The sequence below is a fragment of the Hyperoodon ampullatus genome (genome assembly GCF_949752795.1).
Source record: "Hyperoodon ampullatus genome assembly, chromosome: 4".
Lineage (NCBI taxonomy): Eukaryota > Metazoa > Chordata > Mammalia > Artiodactyla > Ziphiidae > Hyperoodon > Hyperoodon ampullatus.
This window is the reverse complement of record NC_136917.1, coordinates 41,517,374-41,545,039: the sequence shown is the minus strand read 5'-3', so window position 1 is coordinate 41,545,039 and position 27,666 is coordinate 41,517,374. Positions and strand designations below refer to the sequence as shown.

Here is a 27,666-nt window from a genome sequence, read left to right as displayed (position 1 = left end):
TAACCTGATCAATAGCACACCTTGGGCAACTGGTAAACACTGAGTTTCCACTTGAGTCTTCCAGCCTCCCAGGGTGGTCAGAGTTATTAGTACTCTTCCCATCTTACAGATAAAGAACCTAGGCTTGGATGGGTAATAGGCTGCCCCAAATCACACACAGGGCTTGAATTGAAGGTCTCAGACTCCAAGCCTCATCTTTTCCCACACACTTCTCTCCAGGAACTCCTTTTCAAGATCCAAGCTGATATCCTGGGACTGGGAGATGGGCGCTCTCCACACTCACTCTCAGGCGTTAGCCTGAGACTCGAGGACCTGACCCAGCTAGCACAGCCTCCCTGGGGGACGCCGGGTGCATCCTAAAGTCAAACCAGATGGCGTGGGAGTTCCCCTGAGCCAGGCAAGGAGAGCTACATCTGAGAACAGCGCCCCTCCACACTCCCGGGTGACTCCACGCCACCCACAAGGCCCTCCCAAGACAGAAGGCGAGAATGGGCCAGCTGAGCAGCCTTCTGACAGTCTCAGTTCAAGGGTGGCCTCAGGATGCATCTCTCCACCTGAGAGCAAGATGGAGGGGAAGAGGACCCACCCTGGAGCCAGCCTGCCTGGGTTCAAATCCCAGCTCCTTAACCAGCAGTAAGACCTATGTTTATGGGCCCGTGAGGGTAATAACCCTCTTGTGGTTATTGCTAGAAGGTCATGCTAGAAGGAATGTTCTAATAAAGTACTTGAACAGTATGTGGAACATAATGAGCCCTCAGCAAGTGGTAGGTGGAAGCACAGTCCACAATCCTATCCAAAACCCTGGGACCAGATGGGCTTCAGACTTTACAGATTTTAGAAAGCAGACACTACACAGATATACATACATATGTGTATATAGATATACACACATACACATTACATATGTATGTTACATAACCCACCAGCAAGGCCTAGGATTATACTTTATAATCACACACATTAATATTTCTGCAATGAAATATAATATTCACTTTAAGTGTGATTTTTTTTTAAAGACTATAATTAGACTCATGTCAATTCAGGTCAAATTTTGCCACCAATAAGTTAAAAAAATTTTTTTGAGTTTTCAGAACTTCCTAAATTTCAGAATTATAGATAAGAGACTGTAGACCTATAGTAATATTAGTGGTAAAAAATGATGTGATCTTTCACATCAATATTAAGAGAGTGGGCTCCAGAGTCAGGTCAAGCTGGTTCAGCCTCCTCCTGGCTGTGTGATCCTAGAGAAGCCACTTATCCCTTCTGAGCCCCAGTTTCCTCATCTTAAGTTGAGGATATTAATACACATCTCATGGGGCTTTTGTAAGGATTGAATGAGATGACATATATAAAATTCTCTGTACCATGCCTAGCACCTAATAAGCAATTCATTAATGTTAGTCAAAACTGTGATGAAGATTATTATGAGCTCCAAATAAAATCAAGCCTACTCTTTCTGGACATTTACCTTTTTTTAATCTCCCATCTTCCAGGAGGCACACACAGCCCTCTGGGATGATCTGAACTCAGTGAGGCCCAATATAGAAAAAAGTAAACTTTGTTCAAGGGCCCTTTCTAGCTCCATGTTTCTGAAACTTTGATGCCACCACTTCCCCAGGATAGAGGCTGAATCCTGGCCATTACCCCCCAGCAGAGTCTTGGACTGTTAGGTCAGAACCCTGGGCAGGGAGGAAAAGGCCACTTACCTTACACCGGTGACAGCAGGAGCCATGGGCACACTCTGCCCCCTCTCTCAAGGTGCAATTAGAGGCATTGCAGCAGGGGTTATCACATTCCTGGGGAGGCAGTGGGAGGGGGCGTGAGCATCTGGGGCAGCAGGGCAGGGAGACAGGGGACTAGGCAGGGTGAGGGCCTTTACCCCCTACCCTGCCCCAAAGGCCCCTGGGAAGTCTCCACCAAAAAATCACTTTATAGCTTTATCATAAGGTAATACGTATACATCGTAGAAAACATACATATGCATAATCATCAGTAACACACAACTTGACACAACTACATTTTGTATTTTTCTAAGCACTTTCCTATACACATACATAGACATATACTCATTTTACAAAATCATAGTATCCATACTGCTTTTTTTTTTTGCAGTACACGGGCCTCTCACTGTCGCGGCCCCTCCCGTTGCGGAGCACAGGCTCCGGATGCGCAGGCTCAGCGGCCATGGCTCATGGGCCCAGCCGCTACGCGGCATGTGGGATCCTCCTGGACTGGGGCACGAACCCATGTCCCCTGCATCGGCAGGCGGACTCTCAACCACTGCGCCACCAGGGAAGCCCCATACTGCTTTTAACTTAACATAATATGCCCTTTTCTCCTTGTAATCATGGATTCTTCTAAAACATGGTTCTTAGCATAGTATTCCATTATATGGAAATTCTGTGATTTGTTTTTCTCATCCCCAACACAGCATCCAGAGACCATGTCTTCTACTGCTGCCCCTCCTTCCCCCCACGTCCCTAAACCTCACTATCTGACAAAAAGAGGCCATCAGGAGTCAGGGCATGCTGGAACAACTCCTGAACAATTTATGTCAGCCCCCGGGCCTGCTTCCCCAGACTTCTCTTGCCATCTGCTGCTCCTCCTCAACCCTCGCTGGCCTGGACCCTTCTCTAGGGGTTCCATGCTCTCCTCTCTTCCTTCCTGCCCTACGGGTCCTGATTTGCTGACACACAGCATGAGATTGAAAAAGATGACGGGACTCCCCTGGTGGCGCAGTGGTTAAGAATCCGCCTGCCAATGCAGGGGACATGGGTTCAAGCCCTGGTCTGGGAAGACCTCACATGCCGTGGAGCAACTAAGCCCATGCACCACAACTACTGAGCCTGCGCTCTAGAGCCCGTGAGCCACAACTACTGAGCCCACACACCACAACTACTGAAGCCCGCGCACCCTAGAGCCCACGTGCCACAACTGCTGAGCCCATGCGCTGCAGCTACTGAAGCCCGCACATGCTAGGGCCTGCGTGCTGCAACTACTGAGCCTGCATCCTGCAACTACTGATGCCCACGCGCCTAGAGCCTGTGCTCTGCAACAAGAGAAGACACTGCAATGAGAAGCCCATGCACCTCAACGACTGAGCCCACTCGCCGCAACTAGAGAAAGCCCGCGCGCAGTAATGAAGACCAAACGCAGCCAAAAAATTAATTAATTAATTAATTTTTTAAAAAAGATGACGATTATCTACAAAACAGAAATAGAGTTACAGATGTAGAAAACAAACTTATGGTTACCAGCGGGTAAGGGGTAGGATAAATAGGGAGATTGGGATTGACATATACACACTACTCTCTATATAAAATAGATAACTAACAAGAACCTACTGTATAGCACAGGGAACTCTACTCAATACTCTGTAACAGCCTATATGGGAAAGGAATCTAAAAAAGACTGGATATATGTATACGTATAACTGATTCACTTTGCTGTACACCTGAAACTAACACAACATCGTAAATCAACTCTACCCCAATAAAATTAAAAAAAAAAAAAAAAGATGATGAGATGCCCAGTGACTCCCAATGTCCCTGTCACACTCCTACTATAGAGACAGGCCCATCCATGGGTCCCTCACAGCAGGATTAGGAGGCACAATTATGCCCACTTCACACAAGGGGAAACCGCAACTCAGACAAGTCCAGTGGCTGATTAAGGCACATACCTGGCAAGTGTTGAAGCCGAATTCAAGCCATGTCTGCCTGGGGCCCACTCTGTGCTTATTAACCATATCATAACCATCACTGTCCAGGTCTGGCTTGTTGGAGAGACACATGCCACCACCTGACTACAGATACTCACCCACCTGTCTCCCCGTCAGAGAAGGAATAAGGGCACTTTGTTTCTATGAATCTCCTACCACCCTGGGCTGCAGGGAGACCTGTGTTCCTTCCCTTCTAGCACACCATGTTTCTTCTCACCCTAAGGCGCGGTTCCTCCTCTAGCTGAAATGTGCCTTGGCCTCCCTGTGCTCCTCGCTAACGCCTACCTCAGCCTTCGGCTATGGGGTCAGAGGTCACACTCCCACCTGAGTAGGGCAGTTCCCCTCACATTACACATACTCCTAGCATCATGCCATTGGCCCTCCTAGCACTTACCACAGTTGTATTTATATATTTTTGCAATTATTTGGTCAATGTGTGTTTCCCCCACTGGACTATACACTCCATAAGGACAGGGACCATGTCTATTTTTTCTGCCTATCTATTTTCCTATCCCTGGCACATGACATAGTACCACATACTCAGTAAATATTTGTTGAATGAGAAGCTCCTCTGAATATAAGCCAACTGGCCAAGCCCACTCACAGGCTGCTCTTCAACCCCACAGGCCCTCCGTGATAATACAACTCTCTGAAGGGTCTGGGCTGATTTCTCTGAACTCATGGTGGTGCGGATGGTGAGCCTTTAACTAGTTCTTGTTTTATTATGAAAGTTACGTGCTGGCACTAAAAAAAAGTCAGGGGCTTCCCTGGTGGCGCAGTGGTTGAGAGTCCGTCTGACGATGTGGGGGACACAGGTTTGTGCCCCGGTCTGGGAAGATCCCACATGCCGCGGAGCGGCTGGGCCCGTGGGCCATGGCCGCTGGGCCTGTGCGTCCGGAGCCTGTGCTCCACAACGGGAGAGGCCACAACAGTGAGAGGCCCACATACAGCAAAAAAAAAAAAAAAAAGTCAAACCATAGAGAAGATTATAAAATCAAATAGTCTTTTCCCACATATACAGACCCTCAATCTCACCCACATAGTTTATTCTGAATACATAGAATACTCACACATTCTCCCACAAATTATTTTGCATGTTAACGTACATATTTTCATCCTTCAAAAAACAGATATGAAACTATTCAGTTCTGCTTTCTGCAGAAGAGCGAGCATCTGTTAAAAGTGAGAGAGCTATGCTGTACGCCCACCACTCTCATTCTGAAGATTATAAGGAAGCAAAGAGCTTGTACACCAAGAGTTCTGCTGCTTCTTCCTCCTAGAAGTCCCTTTCAGACTTGCCAGTACTTCCTACATCCCCTTCCTTTCAATCATCTCTTCTCCAGGCCAAACAGCATGAGCTTGTTATTTTAAGCATCCTCATAATGCCCAGGTTCAAGTTCATATATCTGGCTGCATGGCCTTCAGAATAAATTCAGTACAGCTGGAGGGCCAAGGAGGCCACCTGTGGCTTCACTGGCAAAAACTGTGGTTTCTGGGCAGACCCGATGCTCACAATCTGGACATAAACAATGTCAACTTCAAACCGGGAGAGTCTACAGACGTGGTCCATTCAAGGCTTACTCCCCACATCTTATTTGTGATGGGGTCTTTGATAGCCACGTGTGTGCAGGAAATGCCTATGACTAAATTTTCGCTTGCATTCTCTTTAACCTTGAGATTTGAAGCCAATGAAAAGTCTTCCCCTCTCACTAGCACCAGCACAACAGCTTACCTCCTCCTCTCCACAGTCACATTCTTCCCCATCTTCCAGGTACCCATTTCCACATCTCTGGCCTCCATACAGCGTCCTGGTGTCCGGCATGTTGGAGAGACACATCCCTCCGCCTGACTGCAGATACCTGTCCAGCTCCTTCCTATTGCATCTATTGAACACTCTGGGAAAGGGGTGCCTGGGAGAAGAACAGGGTTGGAATTAGCTGGGAGTCTGAGCATCGAGCAGCCAGAACAGCATCAATCCTGCTGCCCATGAGGCTGATTCCAGCTGGACTCAGACCCCTATAGTCCCATGCACATATATTCTGCCCCCCTAGAACATCACCTGTACATTAACATTCTAAGAATTAAGAAATATTAACCACCCCATAATGCTTTTCTTTCTCACGCTCCATGGAGGCTTTACTTGAGAATTTGAAGCAACAATTTCAGCCGTTTTCATGAAGGAGTTGCAATAAATAAAGGATAACTAGTGTGTTACAATAGGTCTCTTGAGCCTTAGAGCTGAATAAAATTCCAGCCAACCCAAACTCTTCCTGAAGCTGATATTAGATGGAGATTTTCTTAGAACAGAAGACCAGGCCAAAAAAGGCCAAGTTCAAGGGTTTAATTTCTTTGTTGGGCCAGTGATCTGATCTCTGTTCTAAGGATGCAGGCAGCACTCCAAACTCAACCAGCTAACTCACAAACACATGGTCTTTATCACAAGAATATGAAAGGTCCTGGATCCCACTATTGGGAAAAAGAGACAAAAGTCATACACTCTCTGGCGGCAGGTCAGTACCACAATTTGGGTCTATAAGGGAAAAGTTATCCTGATCCCAATTCTCTAAACCAACTAAAGGGTAAACACTGGAGGGTTTTCTTCAGTTGTCAGGAATGTCACAAAGAACTTGTTACTAATAATTGTTAAACTACTAAAATTTGTGAACAGCTTAAAAACAAATAGGAGTAGTAATTAGTATAACTCTCTCAACCATTTGTCTACAAATATGCTTTTTAGATTGAGAGAGAAAGAGGTGGACTTAATGGTGAGCTCACAGGGGTTTGAGCATGACCCATGGAGTTGTCCCCTGCATGTCAACATCATTCTTTGTGTGTCACTTTCTCTGAGAAGTGAGGAGAAAACAATGGACACTGGAGCTCCAAGAAAGCTGCATCTCCTATCTGTCTATCTATCTATCTATTTATTTAGGCTGCGTTGGATCTTCACTGCTGCACGCAGGCTTTCTCTAGTTGCGGCAAGCGGGGGCTACTCTTCGTAGCAGTACGCAGGCTTCTCACTGTGGTGGCTTCTCTTGTTGCAGAGCACGGGCTCTAGGCGCACGGACTTCCGTAGTTGTGGCACACGGACTCAGTAGTTGTGGCTCTCGGGCTCTAGAACGCAGGCTCAGTAGTTGTGGCGCAAGGGCTTAGTTGCTGCGTGGCATGTGGGATCTCCCCAGAGCAGGGCTCAAACCCGTGTCCCCTGCACTGGCAGATGGATTCTTAACCACTGCGCCACCAGGGAAGCCCCTGCATCTCCTCTTGGAGACACACCATTCCCTAAGAAGCATAAGCAGACCCTAATGGTTTGGGGTGGGAGGAACACAAGCTTCCACCGTGGTGCCTTCTGAAGTGACTAGGGTCCCGGAAGAACCCAGTGTTCTCTGCTGTCTGAGTCCAGGCACTGACTTTTAAGCAACTCCAGAATTCTCTTTCAAAGGCTCTGGTTTAAAGACCCTTCACAGCTACAGGGAGATGGAGCTGCCTTATCCTTATTCCTTGTGGTAAACGCAGCCTGTAAATTCCCTGAGGAGTCACTGGGGGTGGGGGTGGGGGTGCTCTCCTTCCCTTTCCTTGTTCTGGAGGCTACCTCAGCACGTTCAGTCTGGCCTGAGGCATAACAGCACTGATCACACTTCGTTCACATGGCGGGATTGAGGATTGTGGCTATTATAAATGGGTTCTCAGCAAAAATTCATGAAGTGGAAAAGACACACGTGGTTATGCCAATTTTATAGCTAAAGAACCCCAAGACAGAAATTAAGTATATCTAAGGTTACACCACACCAAACTTCCTGCTAGAAACCTGTGCTCCTTCCACACGATTGTTTTCTTGGTCTTCCTCCAATGCTTTTGTGGTCAAAACCCCCTTTTTCTTCAATGCCCCTGTTAGTATAACAGAGGCTCCCTGGGCCAGGAGCAACACAGGGGCCGCACTGGCCTCTCGTGCTCTGCCGTCCTCCCCATCCTCACCTTCCCGCTTGACTCACCCGGTGGCGGCTGCCATGATGCACCCACCATCAGCCGCGCTGGCGGAGCAGCAATCCGCAGAATCATGGCTCATGCCGAAGTTGTGGCCCATCTCGTGGGCCATGGTGGCAGCCACGCCAATGGCATTCTCAGAGTGGTCCTGCTCAGGGAGACAGTTCAGGTCAAGGACATCTCCCCCCTACAGCCCTGCCTCTTCTTTAGCCAAGCCTCACAGCCCTCCACTGATTATACAATTGCTGTGCGTACAGGCTCGGTGACTAAAGCCTGTGCTCTTAACTACCCTGCTGCATCTGTCAATAAATACAGGTGGATAGAGGGGTGGACAAAGAAATGGACAGCAGCCTCCTTGCTGTCTACTTCACAGGTCAGACATGAGTAGTCCAAACACTCTCACAAAGTCAGAGAGAACTGCAAAAGAGGGCAATAATTTCCTGTGACTCTGAGACAGGCTCTTGTTCCATAAAGATATACAGAACAACACAAGACTTCGGATAAAAAAAAAACATTTTATCTCTGTATCTTACAATTTCTGAGCCCCTGGTCTGGAATATATAAGACATCTAGCGATGTATGATTAATGTAATTGCTTCAAGGTTCTCCTGAGCTTGAAAACTGGGGATACATTACAATAAATGAAAATTCATCCCTGAGTACCTCCACCTCTTAGAACTTAATGCCTTCATTTTAAACAACTGCCCTTCTTTATGTCCAATCTTCTCTTTTCCTGCAGCAATTAATATAAAATTATTTTTTAGAAGATGACCTCCTGTCTTGTGGGGCAATTCTCCGCCTTCTGCAGCATCAATAATATTGGCTGAGACTCACCATGTTGACCCCTCCAGACTGGTACACAGAGCACATGGCCATGAGGGGGGCCAGGCCGATGGTGGTGCCGTGGAAAGACATGCCCCTGCAGGAGGGAAAGAGAGAGGGTGACTGGAGTGGGGACCGAGAGGGCTGTTTCCATGTGCCCAGGAGTGGGTGGCCATCACGGCATTCCCTGGCCCTGCTGACATTCCCAGATCATTCCCAAGGGGGAGAGAGCCCACTACTCTAGGCCAGCTGGACAACTTCCAGGTCACCACACCTCTCACTTCCTCTCACCTACTCTCTCACTGCTCCAGAGAAACAGAAGAGAGAGCAAAAGGTCACTTCTTCCCACAATATGCCCGTAGCCCCATTCCCTGGAAGGAAATGGGCAGGGCTTGCAAAGCTGCATCCCATTCCTGCTGCAGAGGAAAAGGTCAGAGGGTGGGGATGAGGGAAGGGTGGCACAGGTTCTGATGCTGAAGTGAATCATGCCCACTTCCGCCAGCTGCCAGGGTGCCCTGCCATATCCCTGGCTCTGTGGTATGTGTATGAGGAGGGGGGGTCAAGGCAGCAGCTGTGGGAGCTGATGCTTCATTCCTGCATCACTCTGGGGCCAAGGAAACAGATGTGTCCCATCAGGAGCCTCACAAAGTGCAGCTGGGTGCAAGGATGAGCTGTTTCTGCCTTTGTTTTGCAACTGTGCTCCTAATCTGCCAACAGCCAGCTACATTCCCCCAGTTTAATACACGCTTTTCTCAGCTGTATGCATCCAGGGCAGGGGCAAAGGAGTGAATAAAATACCAGTGTTTTCGTGCATGCCACAAACATGATATTTATTTAAAGCATCTACATGGAAGTTCATTACATCATGCTTTTATATCTCTGTGTTTGTCTTCTTACTTAGAGCATGATATCTTAGAGAGTCAAGGCTATCTCATTTATTTTGGGGTCATTAGAACTTAGCATAGAATCAGACACATAGTGGGTGCTTAATACATGTTTGTTGAATTCAAGGCACATTTATCTTCAGAGAAACACTCTGCAAAAAAATACATGCAAAGCTCTATGACGCCCTACTGGTTATCTGATAAACTCACACATGGCTCCAAAGAAGTCCTACTGGAAATTGGATTCAAGGTCTTGCCCAAAGCAGAACTCCAGGCTTTCAAAGATCAGGCCAAAGTTTTGGTAACCAAAGACTCTTCCTAGGTAAATGTGCCATCATGAAGTAAGCACTCGGGTTATTGGTACAGCTATTTCCCCGGTCTCTTTTAAAGAGTAAACAAAGGTTTAAATGATTGTTGTTTCAGAGATATTTAGGAAACAGGAAAAAAAAAATTGGTTTTATTATGTATGTGCCTTCTGTTGTAACTTCCTGAGAATACCTTTGGAAGTCAACACTAATAAATACTAGATAATCACCATGGGGGACTGTCACGGGCCACCATGACCCCCATCAGTTTCTGCTCTTTTCTCTCTGGGGACTGAACAAACTCCAACACAACCTCCCTCTCCCCCCATGTCTGTCTCCCTCCTCCCAAACACACTAGTCCTGCACTATCTTCCACTTGACTATCTCGTAGTCGGCCCTGAGCCCCTGGGAATGACAAGAAGGACAAGCCGAGACCCCTCTCCTGTGCCTGCTTTGGGCGATTAACACCCATTCTAGAACAAAGCACCACGAAGATCAAGGTGAGCCCCTTAGAAAGTCTGTTTCAAAGCAGCCATGACCACAGTCACTCACTTCCCAAATACACACCCAATTGTTTCAGAGACTCAACTAAATATGTCTAAGGCTAATTTTCTTATTTGGGTTGTAAACACTTCTTGGGATTGCTATGACTCAGGCTTTTTAATATTTTCCTGGATATACTGGGTACGGAGCACATGCCTGAGGAACACTTCGTTACCTGGACTGGAGAGTCAGGATGGCTTAGTCCAGCCAACCTTCAGCACTGGGGAGAAAAGGACGAACAGCACATGCACTGCAGGCAGGGGCTTTGCAGCCAAGGCCAAGGAAACACATATGGAAAAAGCTATTTACGTGATTAACTGTGCATTGTCATGGCTCTTCCGGGCGAGCAGCTTGCGCCTCCAGCTGAGAAATGACCAGAGGGTAGAGTACGGGTTCTCCGAAACTTCACACATATTCCCGTGAGTCCACACTTCCAAGCCCACGAGGGCAATCCGGATATTCAAGGATCGGTAAAACTGAAAACACACACAGAAGAGTCACAGCATCATCTGTCAACACCACGTGAGATTATGAGCCCCTTCCTAGCCCAAGCGCTAGGAGCACAGATTCCAGATTTCTCTTCTATACACGCCTCCAAGGGGAGGAGGGAACAGGTGTTGCTCTTCACCTTCTCAGAAGGGGGACATCCTGAGACAGGCACGACATCCTAAGAGAGGCTCTGCCCCTGGTGGCAGAGCTGGGGTGACTTAGCTTAGAGAAACGAAGACTGAGATAGGACACAGAGTTGTTTTCAGACATGCACGGGGTTCTCATGTGGAGAAAGGATCAGCATTTTTGCACATAAGCCTAAAGTGGGGCTCAGTCTATAGGTAAAAAAGACAGGAAGACATTTCACTTCAAACAGGAAAGAAGCTTTCAAAGCGAGCTAAGCCACTCTGTCATCTATAATAAGGACCTTGGGCCCAGGTGTCTGGTACAATTATCCCTCCCCATTCCTTTATGGCCCTTATCATTTTTATACATGTCTAAAAAGTTCTCTTGTATATGGATTTTCAAAACAACTTTATTGAGGTATAATTTACATATCACAGAATCCACCCATTTTAGGTGTACAGCTCAATATTTTTTAGTAAACTTACCAAGTTGTAAAGTGATCACCATAATCCAATTTTAGACTATTTTCATCACACCAACAAGATCCCTTATGTCCATTTACCATCATTGCCCATTTTCACCCCCAGACCTGGGCAATCACTAATCCACTTTCTGTCTCCACAGATTTGCCTTTTCCAGACATATTCTATAAATGAAATTACACAATATGTGGTCTTTTGTTATTTCTTTCATTTAACATGTTTCTGAGATTCATCCGTCTTGTAGCCTGTATCAGGCTGCCATTCCTTTTTATTGCTGACTAGTATTCCATTGTGTGGATATATTAATGGATTTATTGGAAGACGTCTCCGACTCATTTTGGAAGTAAATGGGTATAAATGAAATACATGTAGACAGATGTGCTTACTTTCAAATTTTCTTTCCCCATCACTGGGGGTTTTTGGGTTTTGTGAAGGATGCCATAAACAGGTTGCAAGCTTTAGGCTGCAAAGGTCCCAGATAATCTTCAGGATTTTGTCCAACCCAGAGATCCTGAAATTCTATAAACGAGCCTTGATCCTTGGGCTCCTTAAGGATAGAGCTACATCTAACTTTCATGACACAGTATCTTTCATCTCACACACACATAGCAGGAAGAGGGTTTTCCTTAAAGCAAAGTACTGGAAGGCGTAGGTACAAGGAATTCTTTGACTGGCCTACCCTAGAGAATACTGAGACAGCAACTTAAAAAAAAAAAACTGCAGGTAAACCTAGGTCACGTGAGCAGGAGATGCCACCTTAATCCGAAAGTGGCAGGTACTGCCCCAGGTAAATATAACAATCATAGCACAAATGCTTATCAAGTGCTTTCTATGTATTAAGCACTGAGGCCTAGAGAAGTTCAGTAACTTGCCAAAGTCTCAGCAGGAAGCTGGCAGAGCCAGGATTAAGGCCCGGATTATTAGACCTCAGAGTCTACTCATGACGACACTACACTGCTGAAGTGCTATCATATTTACACATCCAGAGAATCAACCTGCCCCCAAGAAACTGTGATGTAAATGGGCTCCAGATTCAGCAGAGTATCAGTTGATTTCAATGGAAATTTTGATTTTCCTGTTTTGTGCCAGGTCAATCATTGCAGAAAATAAAGGGTTTGGATTTCAATTTGAACTTGCTTCACTAGGGAGCTTTTTGAGGACTTAAACTTGGCTTTTTTCACAGTTAAGGAAAAACATTTTTGATTGGGTTCATGATTCAGCCGATTAGTGCAGTGCATTCCAGTTTTAGTTCCATAATAGTTCAGTTCAAGTAGGCGGGTCAGCAAGCCTCAGAGAAGTGAGTTTGCCTTCCCTAACCCCAGCCAGGAGTGACTAACCTCAGCTGCAGATGAGAGAACCGAGACTGCTTCACAGAGCACACCAGCTGGCAAGGCTGGGGGCCTTCCAGCCAGGATGCGGTTTGCTAACGCCTCTCTTCTCCTTCCACTTTTCACCAGCACCCCTGGTTCTATCACCCAGACCAGCTGCAGAATCTACATAGGGGAGACCCAGCCAAGTCTCCCACCTGCAGCATCTCCAGAACAATAGATGTCACATGCGGGATAACAGGGTCTACCCCCAGGGAAACAAGCTTTTCTTGTTTTCCCAGATGCTCAGTGTTTGGGTTGTGGGATCATTTAGATGTTATTGTTGAGTGAATTGAAGGCTAGAGAGAGGACTGGACTGTGTCCCTGGAGTCCTTCCTTCCAGGAAATGCCAGTGTTTGACTTTCACCAGGCATCAAACACTGACCAGCGTTTCTAGAGTCATCTACGGCAAAAACACAGGGCATAGACCTGCCCATCCAATGACTTCAGAACACTACCAAATTTGCTTGTCAATCCCTAAAAATATTTGTTCTCTTCCTTATCCTCTAATATTTAAAAAAAAAAAATATATATATATATATATACACACACACACACACACACACATATATATATATATATATTCCCCCTTGAGACCTGGGATCCAGGAATCCCTAGCAAGCCCAGAGTTAAGGTTCAGAAGTTTTGTGAGTGCCCTGAAATTGTACAATAAATGTGATCAGATCCTCAAGAGACCTGCGATCCCAAACATTAAAATCTACTTTTTAAAACTATTTACCACTCGCCTATCAAGAGGCCACTGTCATTCTAGGTTACCTCTTCTGCATTTTGCACTCTTTCATATAAACAAAGTATTTCCAAGTCCCAGACCAGCCTATTCTAGTAAAATTCAAGAATCTGGGTATTTCCTAAGAGCTTGTTTAAAAGAGCCTGACCTAGGAAAGTTAACCAACTGCATGGCTTTTCTAAGAGACAAAACCAAATGATTTTAGAACTGTTTTACAGATGGAGATTATACAGATTGACCCCAAACAACCCACTCCTCAACTTTTAAGGCAGGGATGAGGGGAAGGGGGTCAGAGGACAGCACTCTGGGTCCTCACTCCTGCTTCAGCTTAGAGGAGTCTGTTTTCATCGGACTTTTATATAGACATTGGAAAAAGGATTCCATCAGAAAAACAAAAACAATCCAAAGCTATTGATTTAAATCAACCCCTCATTTTGTAAATTAAAAAGCAAAACAAGACAGCAACCCAAACAAGACAAGTTACTTGGCTCGGTCCATGCAGTTGACGGTCTTGTCGTGACCACTGAGCTTCAGCTGCATCGCTACTGCCTCCCAGAAGCTGGTGGGGCGGCCAGTCGAGCAAGAGGCAAGTCAGGTGTGATCTCCTATCCTGCAGCTCCTCTAAGGTGCTGGCACCTTTCCCACAAGGACACACCTGGTCTCACCTTATCAACGTAATTGGCGATCTCCATGAGCTTGTGTTTGGTGGCGTCCTGGTCTCGTCGATTCTTCTGAAACTAAATGGGGCAAGCAGAACTAGGTGAGACCCCAGAACCCTTCCCAGGACCCCTCATGTGCCCCATTACTGGTCTTTGAATTCCTTTTCATTTTCTTCCGTCTTCTAGGACGACTATCTCCCTGGCACATAGTGTCGGCTTGGGAGGGCAGAACCTGGGTCACATCCATCTTAGTCCCTCCCACTGCTAGATCAGCTCTGGGCACACAGTAGGCATGTAACAGTTGTGCAGTGAACTGAACTGTCTTCCTCCAGCCTGTGAAGTCAACCTCGTTCTCCTGTCCTCCTAATTACAAGGCTTCCTGCAAACTTCCACTGGGGCTTAGAAGAGGGACCAATCCAATCCTTGCCTCGGTCATCACCGCAGCATGGAGCCACCATCACAGGGATCTCACAAGGCCTCCGTGCACATGATCAGTCAACATGGTCAAATTGTTGCTGAACACCTGCAGTGTGCAAGGCACTGCACTTGGTGCTGGGTAGGATACAAAGTGTGTGGTCCTGGTCCTAGCCTTGAAGGAGCTTCAGTTAAAACACAGAGAGGACCAGAAATAACAATGATGGCAGATGCTATATTTAAGGAGTATGAAATAGAAACGGGCTGAGAAAACCTGCACAGAAATAACTGCAACAGGAGGCCGTGTGAATGACACAGAATGAGTGCTGGCAATGAGGATCATAAAAGCTTGGCGAATAGGCTTCACCTGGCACGCTGCTCAGATCAACTAGCAGTGCCTTCCACAGCGAGGAGAATTCTAAGACTGCAAGGGGCTCGGCAGGAAAAAGCGCTGTGCTCCATCAGAAATATCTGCCGTGGGTAGCAGGAGGGGCACATTTCGGTAGGTAGCCTCACTTTATCACGCCTGCTTCAAAAGGGTAGATCACGGGCTTCCCTGGTGGCGCAGTGGTTGAGAGTCCACCTGCCGATGCAGGGGACACGGGTTCTTGCCCCGGTCTGGGAAGATCCCGCGTGCCGCGGAGCGGCTGGGTCCGTGAGCCATGGCTGCTGAGCCTGCGTGTCTGGAGCCTGTGCTCCTCAACCGGAGAGGCCACAACGGTGAGAGGCCCGCGTACCGCAAAAAAAAAAAAAAAAAAAAAAGGGTAGATCACTTTCAGCTGCAATGATGAAGGAACGCTTCACAGCATAAAGATAAAATTTGTTACAACTGCAACCTAAATTTGAAAATGATGGGTATGTCCTATATGCTGCCATTGTTACACAGAACCTGGGTACCTATCTGATTTACCTTGTGTACACACGATATATGTTACTTCAGTCCAAACCTTCACGTCCTTCCTCCACTGCATCCCACAAGAATATACAAGAAAGAAATGAAAAGAACAGCCAAATAAAACACTCTGGGATATTTGTCCAGATGGGGGTGTGTCTCAGCCATGATAGGGGGAGAAACGCACCGTTTCCTATTCTCCCACTGCTTCTGGACCTTCCTGGGCCTCCTGGGAACCGTGACTCATCAGAACTGCAATCGTCTCACTTTCACCATTGCTTTCTATGGAGTTAAATTCAATGTAAGATCCTGGGACTTAGACCTTTCCAAGGTGTTAATCCTGAAGTTTCTCTTTACTGAGTCATCCCATTTCTAAACTCGTCTCACGGCACAGAAAGTGCTGCAGCATTTAGGGAGTATTTATTAGAACATCAGAGTCAGATTTCATTGTCTTTCAAATATATTAATCCTATCTTCAAACAGCACCACCATAGTTTTAAGGAATGTATCATGCTATCCTGAAGAGCCTCAGGCAAGAGTCAGCAAACTTTCTGCAAATGGCCCGACTGTAAATATTTTAGGCTTTGCAGCCATAAAGTCTCTACCACAACTACTCAACTCTGCCATTGTAGCTCAAAAGCAGCCATGGACAACACATGCAGCGGCAGGCATGGATACGTTCCAGTAAAACTTTATTTATAAAAACCCGGAGTGGGCTGGATTTGACCACGGGCTATAGTTTACAGACCTCTGATGTAAAGAAAAGAGTATCTCCCACTTACACTTTCTGGGCTGACACGGGCCTTAAAACACGGTGCATCACCTGGTCTTTCCCAACTGCCCCACATTCTGTCTGTATCTTGAAAAGTCCTTGGCATACCTGTTCTCACAGCTACCCTGTCTCCTCCTCCAAATCCCATCTTGCTCTTCCCCCACCTGGATCTCCCATTTCCCCTGAGGAATGAATAAACTGAGAACCACTCCAGGTGCTCCCACCTAGGCCCAGGGAGCTGCAGGGTCATTTTTACTGCTAAAAACCCTCTCTCTCCAGGCAGCAACCCCATCCATGTCTCTGCTCCCTGTGCTAAGTCCAGAGCCCAGAGGCGAAGCCTGGCCTGTCTCAGCACCAGGTTATAAATCACAGATAAGGCGGCCCTCCTCTTCCCTGTCTGCCCGTCCTCTCAGATTAATTAATTGTCAGGAATACATTTCTGCCCGCGGAGGATGAGAGGCCACTTGGAGAGGGAGTGGGGGAAGAGGTGGTGAGGGGGCAGGGATTTGTGAGCCTGTGAGCCCAGCCTGGCCTATTACTTCCCCACCCACCCCTGCCCAGGACCTGAGTAGTGAGCTCATTCCCTATCCACCATCCACTGAGCTGCATAAATCACGGCCTGTGGGCAACACCTATGGGGCGCTGCTAGAGACCCTCCCTCTAGAACAGGAAGATGGCTCTAGGCACAGCACAGTTCTGGAGGCACCTCGGGCACACACTTGTCCTCTTGGGGGTTTGCTGTGACCCTGGAGGTCAGGAGACTGAAGATGTCCCATCCCCACCCCACCCCCGCTTCTCCAGCTTTCAGACTCACACCCAGTGGGTTTTAAATCCCCACACCAGGAGTCCTCTGGTGAGAGTGCAAGGCCGAGGGGGAGCATCACCCCACCTTTCCATTAGAGCAGCTGTGTTTCTATATGCTTAACTATTGGGGTCCCAGGAGCTTTCATCTGAACAAAGGATTCTGCAGCAAAAAAAAAAAAAAAAAAAAGAAAGGTTCTCGAGACCACTGTATTAGAGGATCTCAAATGCAAAGCTTAAAGATGTCCAGGAGCCGGGGAAGCTCAGCTCTCTTCCAGCAACCCTCCCACTATGGCAGTTTTGTTAGGCAGGGGCCAGCGCCATTAGCATCTCCCATGACTGCGCAGCTGCGGCTTTTAAATCACTTAGGATTTTGCTCCCCACACCACTCCCCCATCCTACACACACACCAGTCTTTGGAAAGGAAAACAAAAGAAAAAAAAAATGAAAGAAAGAAAGGCTGCTGGAAAAACCAATACCGACATCAATTAAAAAGCAAAACTCCTCTCAAAGCAGAACAAGATGTTCCCTCTGGGCTTCCCTGGTGGTGCAGTGGTTAAGAATCCGCCTGCCAATGCAGGGGACACGGGTTCGAGCCCTGGTCCGGGAAAATCCCACATGCCGCGGAGCAACTAAGCCCGTGTGCCACAATGACTGAGCCTGTGCTCTAGAGCCCACTAACCACAACTACTGAGCCTGTGTGCCACAACTACTGAAGCCTGCACTCTAGAGCCCACGAGCCACAATTACTGAGCCCATGTGCCACAACTACTGAGCCCGTGCGGCACAACTACTGAAACCTGCACTCTAGAGCCTGTGTTCTGCAACAAGAGAAGCCACTGCAGTGAGAAGCCCGCACACCACAACGAAGAGTAGCCACCACTCGCGGCAACTAGAGAAAGCCCGTGTGCAGCAACGAAGACCCAATGCAGCCAAAAATAAATAAATAAATAAATAAAATTGAAATATATATACATATATTTAAAAAAAAATGTTTCCTCGGCCTGGGAGAGCCCTTCACCTCCGCGTCTCTGCCCAGTTAACGATTCCGTGTCCTTGCAGACACTCAAGGGCCCCCTCGTCCTGCCACTAACACTGGAAGGCAGCTCTTCCAGAGCGAAGTCTAGTATTCTTCCCCCTTCCCTGCACTGCCCTCCAGGATCTGTGCTGTGGGATTGCTCCTCTGGGGGAGCTGCTAACTAACCCATTTGGATGGTATGTGACAGATGGGAACTGTGATGAGTTCTGTCTGAAAGGGAGCCCCAGGCGAGGTGCAGTATTAGAACGTGGGGAGTGCTCAGCTCATCTGACCTTCCATGCCCAAAAGATATGTCAGTTCTGTGGTTGAGCCACTACATAAAGTGAGAATGAGGTAAAATACGGCTAATTTAGGCAAATATGGGTCATAGGGCCTAAATCCATTCTTTAGGAGTCAGCTTCAACACCACTGCCTTGGGAAGCTTTCCCCAATTCATTATCTGCACTCTAATCCTCTACAATGAACCACCCTAGCAGTCATCACACTTGGAGCTAGAGAGTTTTTCTGCTGCTACTGTAAACCCTGTGATGTGAGGGGCAGGTCTATCTCTATTCTCCCAAAGAATAAGCACCAAAACCTAAGGGTCTTCAGACCCAGTCTAAGGAATGTTAACCTAAATAACATTCTTTGTCCTGATGTTCTGATTAATGTACTGAGCTGGAAGAGACTTCTCCTTGTTTTTTTCCCAACTGTGTTTAAAATAGCAAAAAGAGCCCTTGGTCAGATTTAAGGTCAAAATCACATGACAAACCGGAAAAAGAGGAATGCTTTAGTATTTCCCCAAAGCAGTTTGAAGGCTGGAATGGAAGCTATCAAGAGAGCGATTTTTCTGCTAAAACCCATTGCCTCCCCCTTACCTCTGCATAATCAGCCACAAGGTAAAGCTCCACATACTTCATGGAGTGTAAATCTTCCCTTTTCATCTAAGAAAGAGACATAAGCAGATCAGAGCTATAGAAATGGTGGACTTGACCTCATTTCAAAAAACTGCTCAGAAATGGTACAGTTAATAAGCAGCGGCCCTCCTTACTAAATTTGTACCTGGGATCTGGAGACAACCCCAGCTATGGTCGCTTCATCATCACCCTCACTACACCTTCCGCCCGCCATCTTGGTTATCGCGGGAGGCTGCTCTGGGACAGTGGGTCCAGTCCTTTAGTCTCCAGAAATAATGAGCTGGCTGCCTAGTGCAGACAGAACAGAGGCTGACATACCGTGAGGGAACATGCTGACAATCAAGTTCCCAAAAGACATTTAAACCATATACCTCTATTTTCGGTATAAATAGATACAAGCATTTTGTGCACATGGTTAAGTGGCTATTCCAAAAAGGGAGGCGTATATTTTTTTCTCACATTTTAAAGTTTCTGAAATCAGCACCTTACTTTAAAGGTAGTAATGTTTTCCCCCAAAGCAGTTATTCTGTCGAAAACAAGGGTTTCTCACATTCAACAATGACTTAGACTAAGAGGAAAAACCTGTTTCCTCCTTCTTAGCTATATCCCTTTAATTTAGAAATACTCCTGGATCCAAGGTAAGGGTCCTCAGAAGGGACAAGCCTACCCCCAGGCTAACTCCTGCGCTAAGAAAAACTCACCCTGCGAGGTCGCTTCTTGATCTGGTTTGTAAACTGAAGGACCCAGTCCCTGGCGGTGGGCTTGGAGTGCTCGAACCCACAGTTCCCAGGGGGGAGCTTGAGATGTTCGGATCTGTAAATAAGGTGGTGGCCCTCGCTGTCAGGGAGGGGCTCGATGATGTAGCTGAGGTTACTGCTCACCATAATCAGTCCTCTGTTGACGGGAGAAATAGAGTCTCTGGTCAAAGATTATGGTCCTGGAAAAGTCCCTTGCTCAGGCCTCAGTTTCCCCATATACAAAATTTCACAGTTGGTTTTGATCATTGCTTCTTAATCTTATTATGGGGTCGTGCACTCCTTGGTGAGAATCTGACGCAAACTCAGACTTCCTCTCCAGAGAAATGCACATGTATGTGAGATGTGGTGCACGGTTTCAGGGTACAAAAGCATATCACAGAGAAGCTTGAAGGTTCTAAAAGGGCTGGACCAGGGACAGCTCATACTCATAAAGGATGGCACGACTAGGATTCCAAAAAACCTCCCAAACCCAAACACAGCATACAACAGATCACAGGTCAAAACTCTATAGACTGAGAAAAAGACCGTCTGGTGACTGGAGAAAGAATGCTGGCCTGAGGATGAGGAGACCCAAGTTCTAATCTTAGCTCCAACATTAAATTGCCAAATGCTCTTCAACAAACCTCTTCAACCACTCCAAGCCTCAGTTTCCCCAAGTGTAAATGCAAATGATAATCTTCTAACTTCACAGGACTCTTGGGATGATTAAATGGAAAGACAAGTGTACTTGCTCTTGGAAACCAAAGCTAGAGACATCACTGATGGCATGCCTACCAGCCCCAATTTCCCTGCATCAGCAAGGCAGCTCTGCGGTGAGGTGACACCCACAACCAAGCATGTGTGACTACTCTTTTCTCTGGGTTACAGATACTAGCCTTGAACTCAGAATAAAGATGTGCGTTCATTCATTATATTTTTTCATTCATTGAACCCTTACTCTGTATTAGATGTAATCTAGACATAATCCCTGTCCTTGTGTAATTCACATTCCATTGGAGGACAGACATTCATTCCACAAATACTTCCTGAGCTGCTGCTATGTGCCAGGCATCGTGCTAGTTGCTGAGGATGGACTAGTGAACAGGACAGACAAGATGCCTGCCCTCATGGAGCTTAGAGTCTGAACACGAGAATAAATCACTACAGTATGTTAACAGAGAAGGCAAAAAGCTTCCATCGCCCTGAACACTGATGTTGGATGCTGCTGCTTGGGGTGTTACAGCAATGAGTCTTCTGGGCGCTTTATCTGGACTCGGTGAGAAAGAGTGCACAGCTTACTATCAATCACTATCACCAATAAGAGGCCCCCGTAGCAGGTATTTGCCATCCTTGACACTGTGAGATGAAAACTAGAGCAAGGGAATGTTATCAGGGCCCTGGGGAAGGAAGATCCCAGCAATGTACCCCAGGGAGCCCACAGCATTTCATGTGCTCCAAAACCTCAGGCTCTATCCATCCAGAAATTTCAAAAGGTAAAGTGTAGCCAAGTGAATCTTTGCCACTCCAAACTGGCAGGAGGACCTCTCTTTGGCTGTCTCGGCTTCCATCCCTGCCCCTAACACCTCCGGGTCCCCACCCAGGTTTTGCCCTTTGGGAAGAGCCTGCGACGCTCTCAGGAGAGACAGCGCCAGGCCCTGATCAGCAACAGTCCTTCCTGGAATCCATCCCTGGTTGACCTCATTCCGGTGCCAGGGAGCCTGACGACTTCCCGGCTACCTCACCCAGGCTGACGCAGCAATCCCAGACCAGCCCCCCGGCAGGACACCCAATGGGCTGCCTGTGCAGCTGGGGGTGAGAGTGGAGCAAACAGCAAGGGTCACATCCGCTCCTGAGTCCAGACGGGAAAGGGCAGAGGGCAGAGCTGCTGTGGGCATCCTGTTCTCAAGCTATCTTCTCATCTTGGCTGACCAAGGCCCCTCCCCGTCACCTCAGTTTCCCCCAATGGCTACAAACACTGGAAGCAGAGGGCTTCACCACAAACCAGCAGATGGCTTTGTGTGCACTGGGTTGTGGCTGTGGAGGTAACACCCAGTGGGTGGAAAGTTCCAGTGTAGCTGACCAGGCATCACTTGAATAAGCCTCTAGGCTGAATAGGACAGAGACAACACAGAAGTTTGGTGCACAGTGAACAACAATCATGGTGGTTATAAACTACTGAGTCTTTGCTATGGACCAGGCACTGTGCCGAGTATTTTATTATTCACACCAACTTCTATGACCCTTACAAATATTATCCTCATTTTACAAACGAGAAAACTAAGGCTCAGCGAGGTTAATCAACTGACCAAAGTCACACAGGCAGTAAAAACCTAGGTCCCAAGACCTTAACCATGACCTCACACTGCCTCTGTCACCAGAGCCCTGTAGAGTAGCTATAAGTGACAAGAATCAGCAACTCTCCTCTGAGGCGTGATTGGCCATTACCCAACTGGCCTGTCTGAAGTGAGACACCAACTGGGAGAGGCAGTCAGTCTATTTCTCATTTTTAGACACCATTTTTTGAGAGTTAACTATATGCCAGGCACTGTGCTTATAATCGTCATTCTTATTTCATTCTTACATCAGTGCTATAAAGCACCATCATGGGTCCCATTTTATAGATAAGGAAACTGAGCTCCAGAGAGATTAAATAACAAGCTCTCATGGGTATCCTGGGGCCAAAGATTTAAGGTCCAGCAGGCTCTGGACCCCATGCCCTTAACCTCTGTGCTATCTGCCTCTATCAGTGAGTTCCAAACCTAGGGGTCAAAGATCTTAGGATCAAATCTCCCAGATCTACCCATTAGAATATTCTACAGGGTGTAGTAAAAATGGAGATGTCCAGGCCCCACCTAGGAGATGCAGATTCTGTAGGCCTGAGCAAGTGAACAAGTCCCATAGTAATCCCCTGCACAGCCACACTCAGGAACCTTGACCTGGAGCCCAGCCTCTGGCAGGGGCCTGTCTTTTCACAGAGCTCTAAGCAATTCTGTTCCAGGGAGTGGGCAGATTATAACTGTAGAAACACAAGCTCAGAAGGACACTGAAGGTCCTTCCAGCAACAGGACTCTGCGGCCGCTACCCTCCCCTGCCCCTGCTGTGGCTGCTGGTAATGTGCCTGTGTCACAGTTGCCACCTTCCCGACTGCCTGGGGATGGAGGAGAGGCTGGCACAAGCCCTAGCATGTCACAGCGAAGCCCAGCTTTGAGAGTGGGGGATTTGTGAGAATCTACTTCCCAGAGCCCTTCCCTGTCACCAATCCCAAGCCCTGCTAGCTGCCCTCCCCTGAACACTCACCAGTCATTTCTCCTCCTAAGTGTCTCAGTTGATCTAATTTGCTAAATGTAAGCACTGGCAGAGCTTAGCGGGGGGGCGCCGGAGGGGGACCCATGAGGTTGGGTGGCCAGGACCTCACACACTATTCATTGTTGAGAGCTTGATACAAATGAAATTGTACAGAGGAACCCTGGCAGGGCAGGCCAGGCAGGCAGCAGGTTTAACCCCTGAATGACTACAGGACTCGCTCAAATGCATCGTTCCAGGAACTAGGCAAGAACTGCTTCTTAGGAATTTGTCCATTTACAGCTGAACCCAAGGGGACACACCGTACATGCCTATATCCAGAGCTGCCCTAAGAGTTAATCACTCTGTCACACTTCTTTCCTTCCCTCTAAATCTGCATGCAAGTGAGAAGGAGTTACAGGGAGCTTCAAAGGCAGCACAGAGGTGACGTGGTCACATGGGTGATGTGGTCCCTCTGGGATGGGGTGGCAAGCCACAAGTGGACAGCATGGGCTCGGGAGTGGGACACACCTGGATTCAAATTCTGGCTCTGCTGTCTGCTAGCTTTGGGCTAAGTTACTCAACAAAGCTGTCCCTCTCACAGGGCTGCTATGATAGTTGACTGAAGTAAGAGGCAATGTTTACTAACAATTAGGGTAATATTTAAAAAGGATAGCTAATAGTCATTGAGCATGTATGATACACAAGGCAGGGTACAAGGCATCTTATTCAGTAGCCATTCAGCACATATGTATTGAGCACCTACTGTGTGCCAGGAACAGTTCTAGGCACCGGGGATGCAGCATGATAGGAAAACAAAAAAAAGTCCCTGATCTCAAGGAAGTTGCACTGATCACCTCATGTAAATCCATCAATGATGTCACTACTGTTGCTCCCATTTTACAGGTGAGAAAACTGATGCTAGGGAACTGAAGCAACCTGTCAGGTTTTATACCAGGAACTGCCTGGCTCCAGAATCTATACCTGACACAAGGTGATGCTGCCCTGTGGGGGCTTACTCTATGCTTGACACAGAGGTAGCATTTCTTATCTGTCCTGCAGAAGGAAGGCCAGGTATTCAAACAGGAAAGGGCCACGCCTCTCCTTGGCAAAAGGGCAGATAGGCATGGACTGGCTCCTTCTGTCCCAGGCGCCCCACCTCCTGGAAACTCTGCCCACTCTCTGCAGCACAGAAATTTCAACACTGAAGAGTCCTTTCCATGGTCTTGTCTACCCTGCTTTCTCAGATGAGAGGAACCAAAGCCCAGAGAAGTAGGAACTTGCCCAAGGTCACCTAGTGAGCTACTGTCAGAGCTGGGGGCAGATCCCAGGTCTCCTGACATCCAGGCTCCTTACTCACGGGCGGAGCCATGACACCACCCTCAGCCCCCCACCCAGGACTCAGCAGCCCCCTACACCGTGGGCACCATCTAGAGAGCTGAGCTGGCCAAGGCAAAGACAAGGAGGAAATGAAATGAAATAGGGGGAGGAAAGCTCAGAGATCACACAGCCGGGAGGTATGGAGCCAGATCTGAAACTCAGGTCGCTTGACTCTAAATTGTGAGCTCCTTCTAAGCCATCACATAACGTTCACACACATCCTCCTGTGCTCACTCTTAATTTCATATCCTCTCTCTCCCACAGAGTCTGAGTCCAGGGACCTGGGGTAAGGTATAACCACAGTGAGTATGGGCCCCAGGGTTTTGAGGACAGATCTGCTATAAGAGTGATGCATCAAATAGATTACTACAGGTGACCTACTGTATGTCTTTGAAAGACTTTCTATGTAATTAAACTTGCCAGACACTAGTACTTAAGATACTATACAGCCATTAAAAGAATGAGCTAGATCTATGTGTGCCTACGACATAATGTTAAATTGGAAAAAGAAAGAAACCAATTATAGAATGGTATGTATAACCCTATAACCAATCTCTCTTGGATTAAAAAATCATATATACACATGATTATGTATTTCAATTATGTATACTCCCCAACAGATTACAGATGGGGAATAAGATTGATTGAAAGGGCAGGACAGGATAAAGAATTTTCACTTCTTTTAGTTTTATGCTCCAGTATTATTTGGATGTTTAGCACACTCATTAGTTATGTAATGATAATCTTCAATAGCATTTTCTTTACAAATAAAGTGAACAATCAGGTCAAAAAAATGTTTTTACTGTGATCAATACCTCTCCTGCTGATAGACAGTGAGTTGGACACACATGTGCGCACACGCACACACACACGTACACGCAGGCCCAGTGTCTGCCAAATCCCACAGGTTCAGTCAAGGACACCTCAACCCAGTAATGTCTAGATTTCTTCACAAATAATCATTGCTCCTAAAATTTATACTTTATGTTAATTTGCAAAGCATTTGTGCACGCAAGACATTGTATAGGACATTTAGATGAGTCCTTCATAAGAGACAGGCTTGGGAAGTATGGACACTAAACATCCCTAGGAAATGGTGTGCCACATCTTTTCATTGGTGTAGTTTATAAATATCCAGAGCTGCCACTCTATTCTCAAAGGAGTCAGTGGCCTAAACAAGATTACAGAGCATTATATTACATATCCATGTTCCTTTTTGGAAGGAATATTTCTAAAAGGATACACAAGAAACTGGTAACAGTGGCTGCCACTGGGGAGGGGGGATTCGGGAAACAGGAAGCGTACTCTTTCATTGTACGCTCTTGTATTATTTGAATGTATTTTTACTATGATCCTGTATTACCTCTTCAATTAAATTAGCCCAAAGAACTGCTTTGGAGAGAAGAGGATGCCCAGCAACAATCTAGAAACTCAGCTGGATTCCTCTGTATTTGTATCATCAGCCTGAAGATCCCACTTGGTATAAATCCTACCTATTTTCTCCAATCACAAAGAGCATGTTTCCAGGAGAGAAGCACAATTGCTATGGAGATTTTCCATTGCAGCATCACTTTATGAGCCTTAGTAGGGGGCGACTTGAGTGCTACGAGGGTTTGAAGCCTGCTGCTGCTACAGCTGCTCCTACTCCAGAGTCTGAATGGAGCCATCTGCCATGCGTCTCCAGCTCTTAAATCAGTCGGGCCCACAGACACCCTTGGTTTCTTAAGGTGTGTAGTGAGAAGGCTGGGAAAATAAGGCGGGTGGAACCCATAAAAGGGAAGCGTGCAAAATAGAAACACATGGACGGCTCACCCAGTTTCCCCCTATCAGCACAGCTGTGGGAATGATGTACGAGAGGCCAAGCCAAATTCCCACTGCCCCAGACCAAGAGGACAGAGGAATAGGCAGAGAGAAGCAAGTCACACCTGCATGTTCCCTTTCCTCCTTCTTGGGACAGATGTTGTTCACTTGCAGACTGCAGATGGCTGGGCCTGTAAACACCACTGGAAGGCCAGTTGGCTAGGTTCAAATAGGTCACTTGAGCAGGGGATTTGGGGTCTCTGTTATGGCCTCCCAGCCAAAGCTTGTTTCCTGCCTAATTCCCTCCGGCCGACTCACCATGAAGCCTTACAGATGAGACATGGCTCAATTTATAAACAAACACGTGGGATCTGCAGCATGATGGGCCTCACATTGGCATGTGAGCCTGGGTGAGTCTTAGCATGGTTTCACTGCTATAAGATGATAATAATTCCATCTGCATGCTGTAGCATTAACACAGCACTTAACATTCTCTACCATGCCTATCATCCGTGCCCACTTTACAGATGAGAAACTGAGGGCTCAGAAAATTACTTTTATATGCCTGTCTTCCCTCCACCCGTGTAGGGCATGGGCATAGAGCAGACACCCAGTGTTAATTTGCTGAATGAAAGAAACAATCATTGGCCCAATCAATCAAGAGAGAGGAAGGGTAGACAGTAGAAACACCTCCTACTGGCCCATGAGGGCCAACGTGTGCATATCTGCCCAATGCTGCCTTCAGTAACATCATGTTGATAGCTTCGAATTGGTCATGGTGGGAATATTTTTACCAGCATACTGGCAGATGCTACATATCAGTGCTTTTTTTTCTTTTTGTTTTCATAGAGCTAGGTTATCAACACACTGGGTACAGGTACCACATAGTATAGGCAATTAAAACCCAGGCAATTAGTATAGGCAATTAGAACACAGGTTTTTCAGATCATCATCTCTTTTCCAAAAGGAGGGGAGGGTGGGAAGAGTCTAAATAAATGATTTTTATTACTCCAGCATACATGTATAGATCCTACTATATGCAAAGCACCAGGGTAGGCTGGAGGAGAGAAACAGATATTGAGATAGAATTCATATTCTCAAGGAACACATATTCTCAGGTATAAACTATAACGTGCACACATATCACCTGGGGATCTTGGTAAAAATACAGGTTACAATCCAGTAGGTCTGGGTGGGACCTGAGATACTACATTTTGAACAAGCTCCCAGGTGATGCTGATGGTGCCCCTCTGCGGGCCCCGCCCGGGAAGCACGGGTCTGGGAGGTGACTGAGTGCTTGTATATACTGGCCAGTTCTAAACGTTAGATATCTATTAGCATGTGCAATCCTCACAACACGACAGATATATATTTCCCTTATCCACATCTTACAAAAGAGACCATCAAGGCCCAAGGTCACCCCTCTGGTCAACTGCTACTTGCTCAAAGCCAGGTCGTCTGGCTCAGAGAATGGAGTCACTCTCTTTCCCACATGCCCCCTCGTTGGAACTTTTCAGTTCATTTTC

At 47.0% G+C, this 27,666-nt stretch overlaps 1 protein-coding gene across 1 annotated transcript in view; it reads right to left on the bottom strand.

Moving 5' to 3' along the window:
• ADAM19 (ADAM metallopeptidase domain 19) overlaps positions 1 to 27,666 on the bottom strand; it is a gene marked incomplete at both ends in the record, with an annotated part of 84,507 nt that overhangs the window by 16,250 nt on the left and 40,591 nt on the right. The window contains 8 exons of the mRNA XM_079701928.1: positions 1,707 to 1,796; positions 5,454 to 5,631; positions 7,711 to 7,850; positions 8,537 to 8,621; positions 10,566 to 10,732; positions 14,134 to 14,205; positions 18,903 to 18,968; positions 19,643 to 19,835. Of these exons, the coding sequence (XP_079558054.1) occupies positions 1,707 to 1,796; positions 5,454 to 5,631; positions 7,711 to 7,850; positions 8,537 to 8,621; positions 10,566 to 10,732; positions 14,134 to 14,205; positions 18,903 to 18,968; positions 19,643 to 19,835 (991 nt within the window). The remainder of the gene's footprint in view (positions 1 to 1,706; positions 1,797 to 5,453; positions 5,632 to 7,710; positions 7,851 to 8,536; positions 8,622 to 10,565; positions 10,733 to 14,133; positions 14,206 to 18,902; positions 18,969 to 19,642; positions 19,836 to 27,666) is intronic.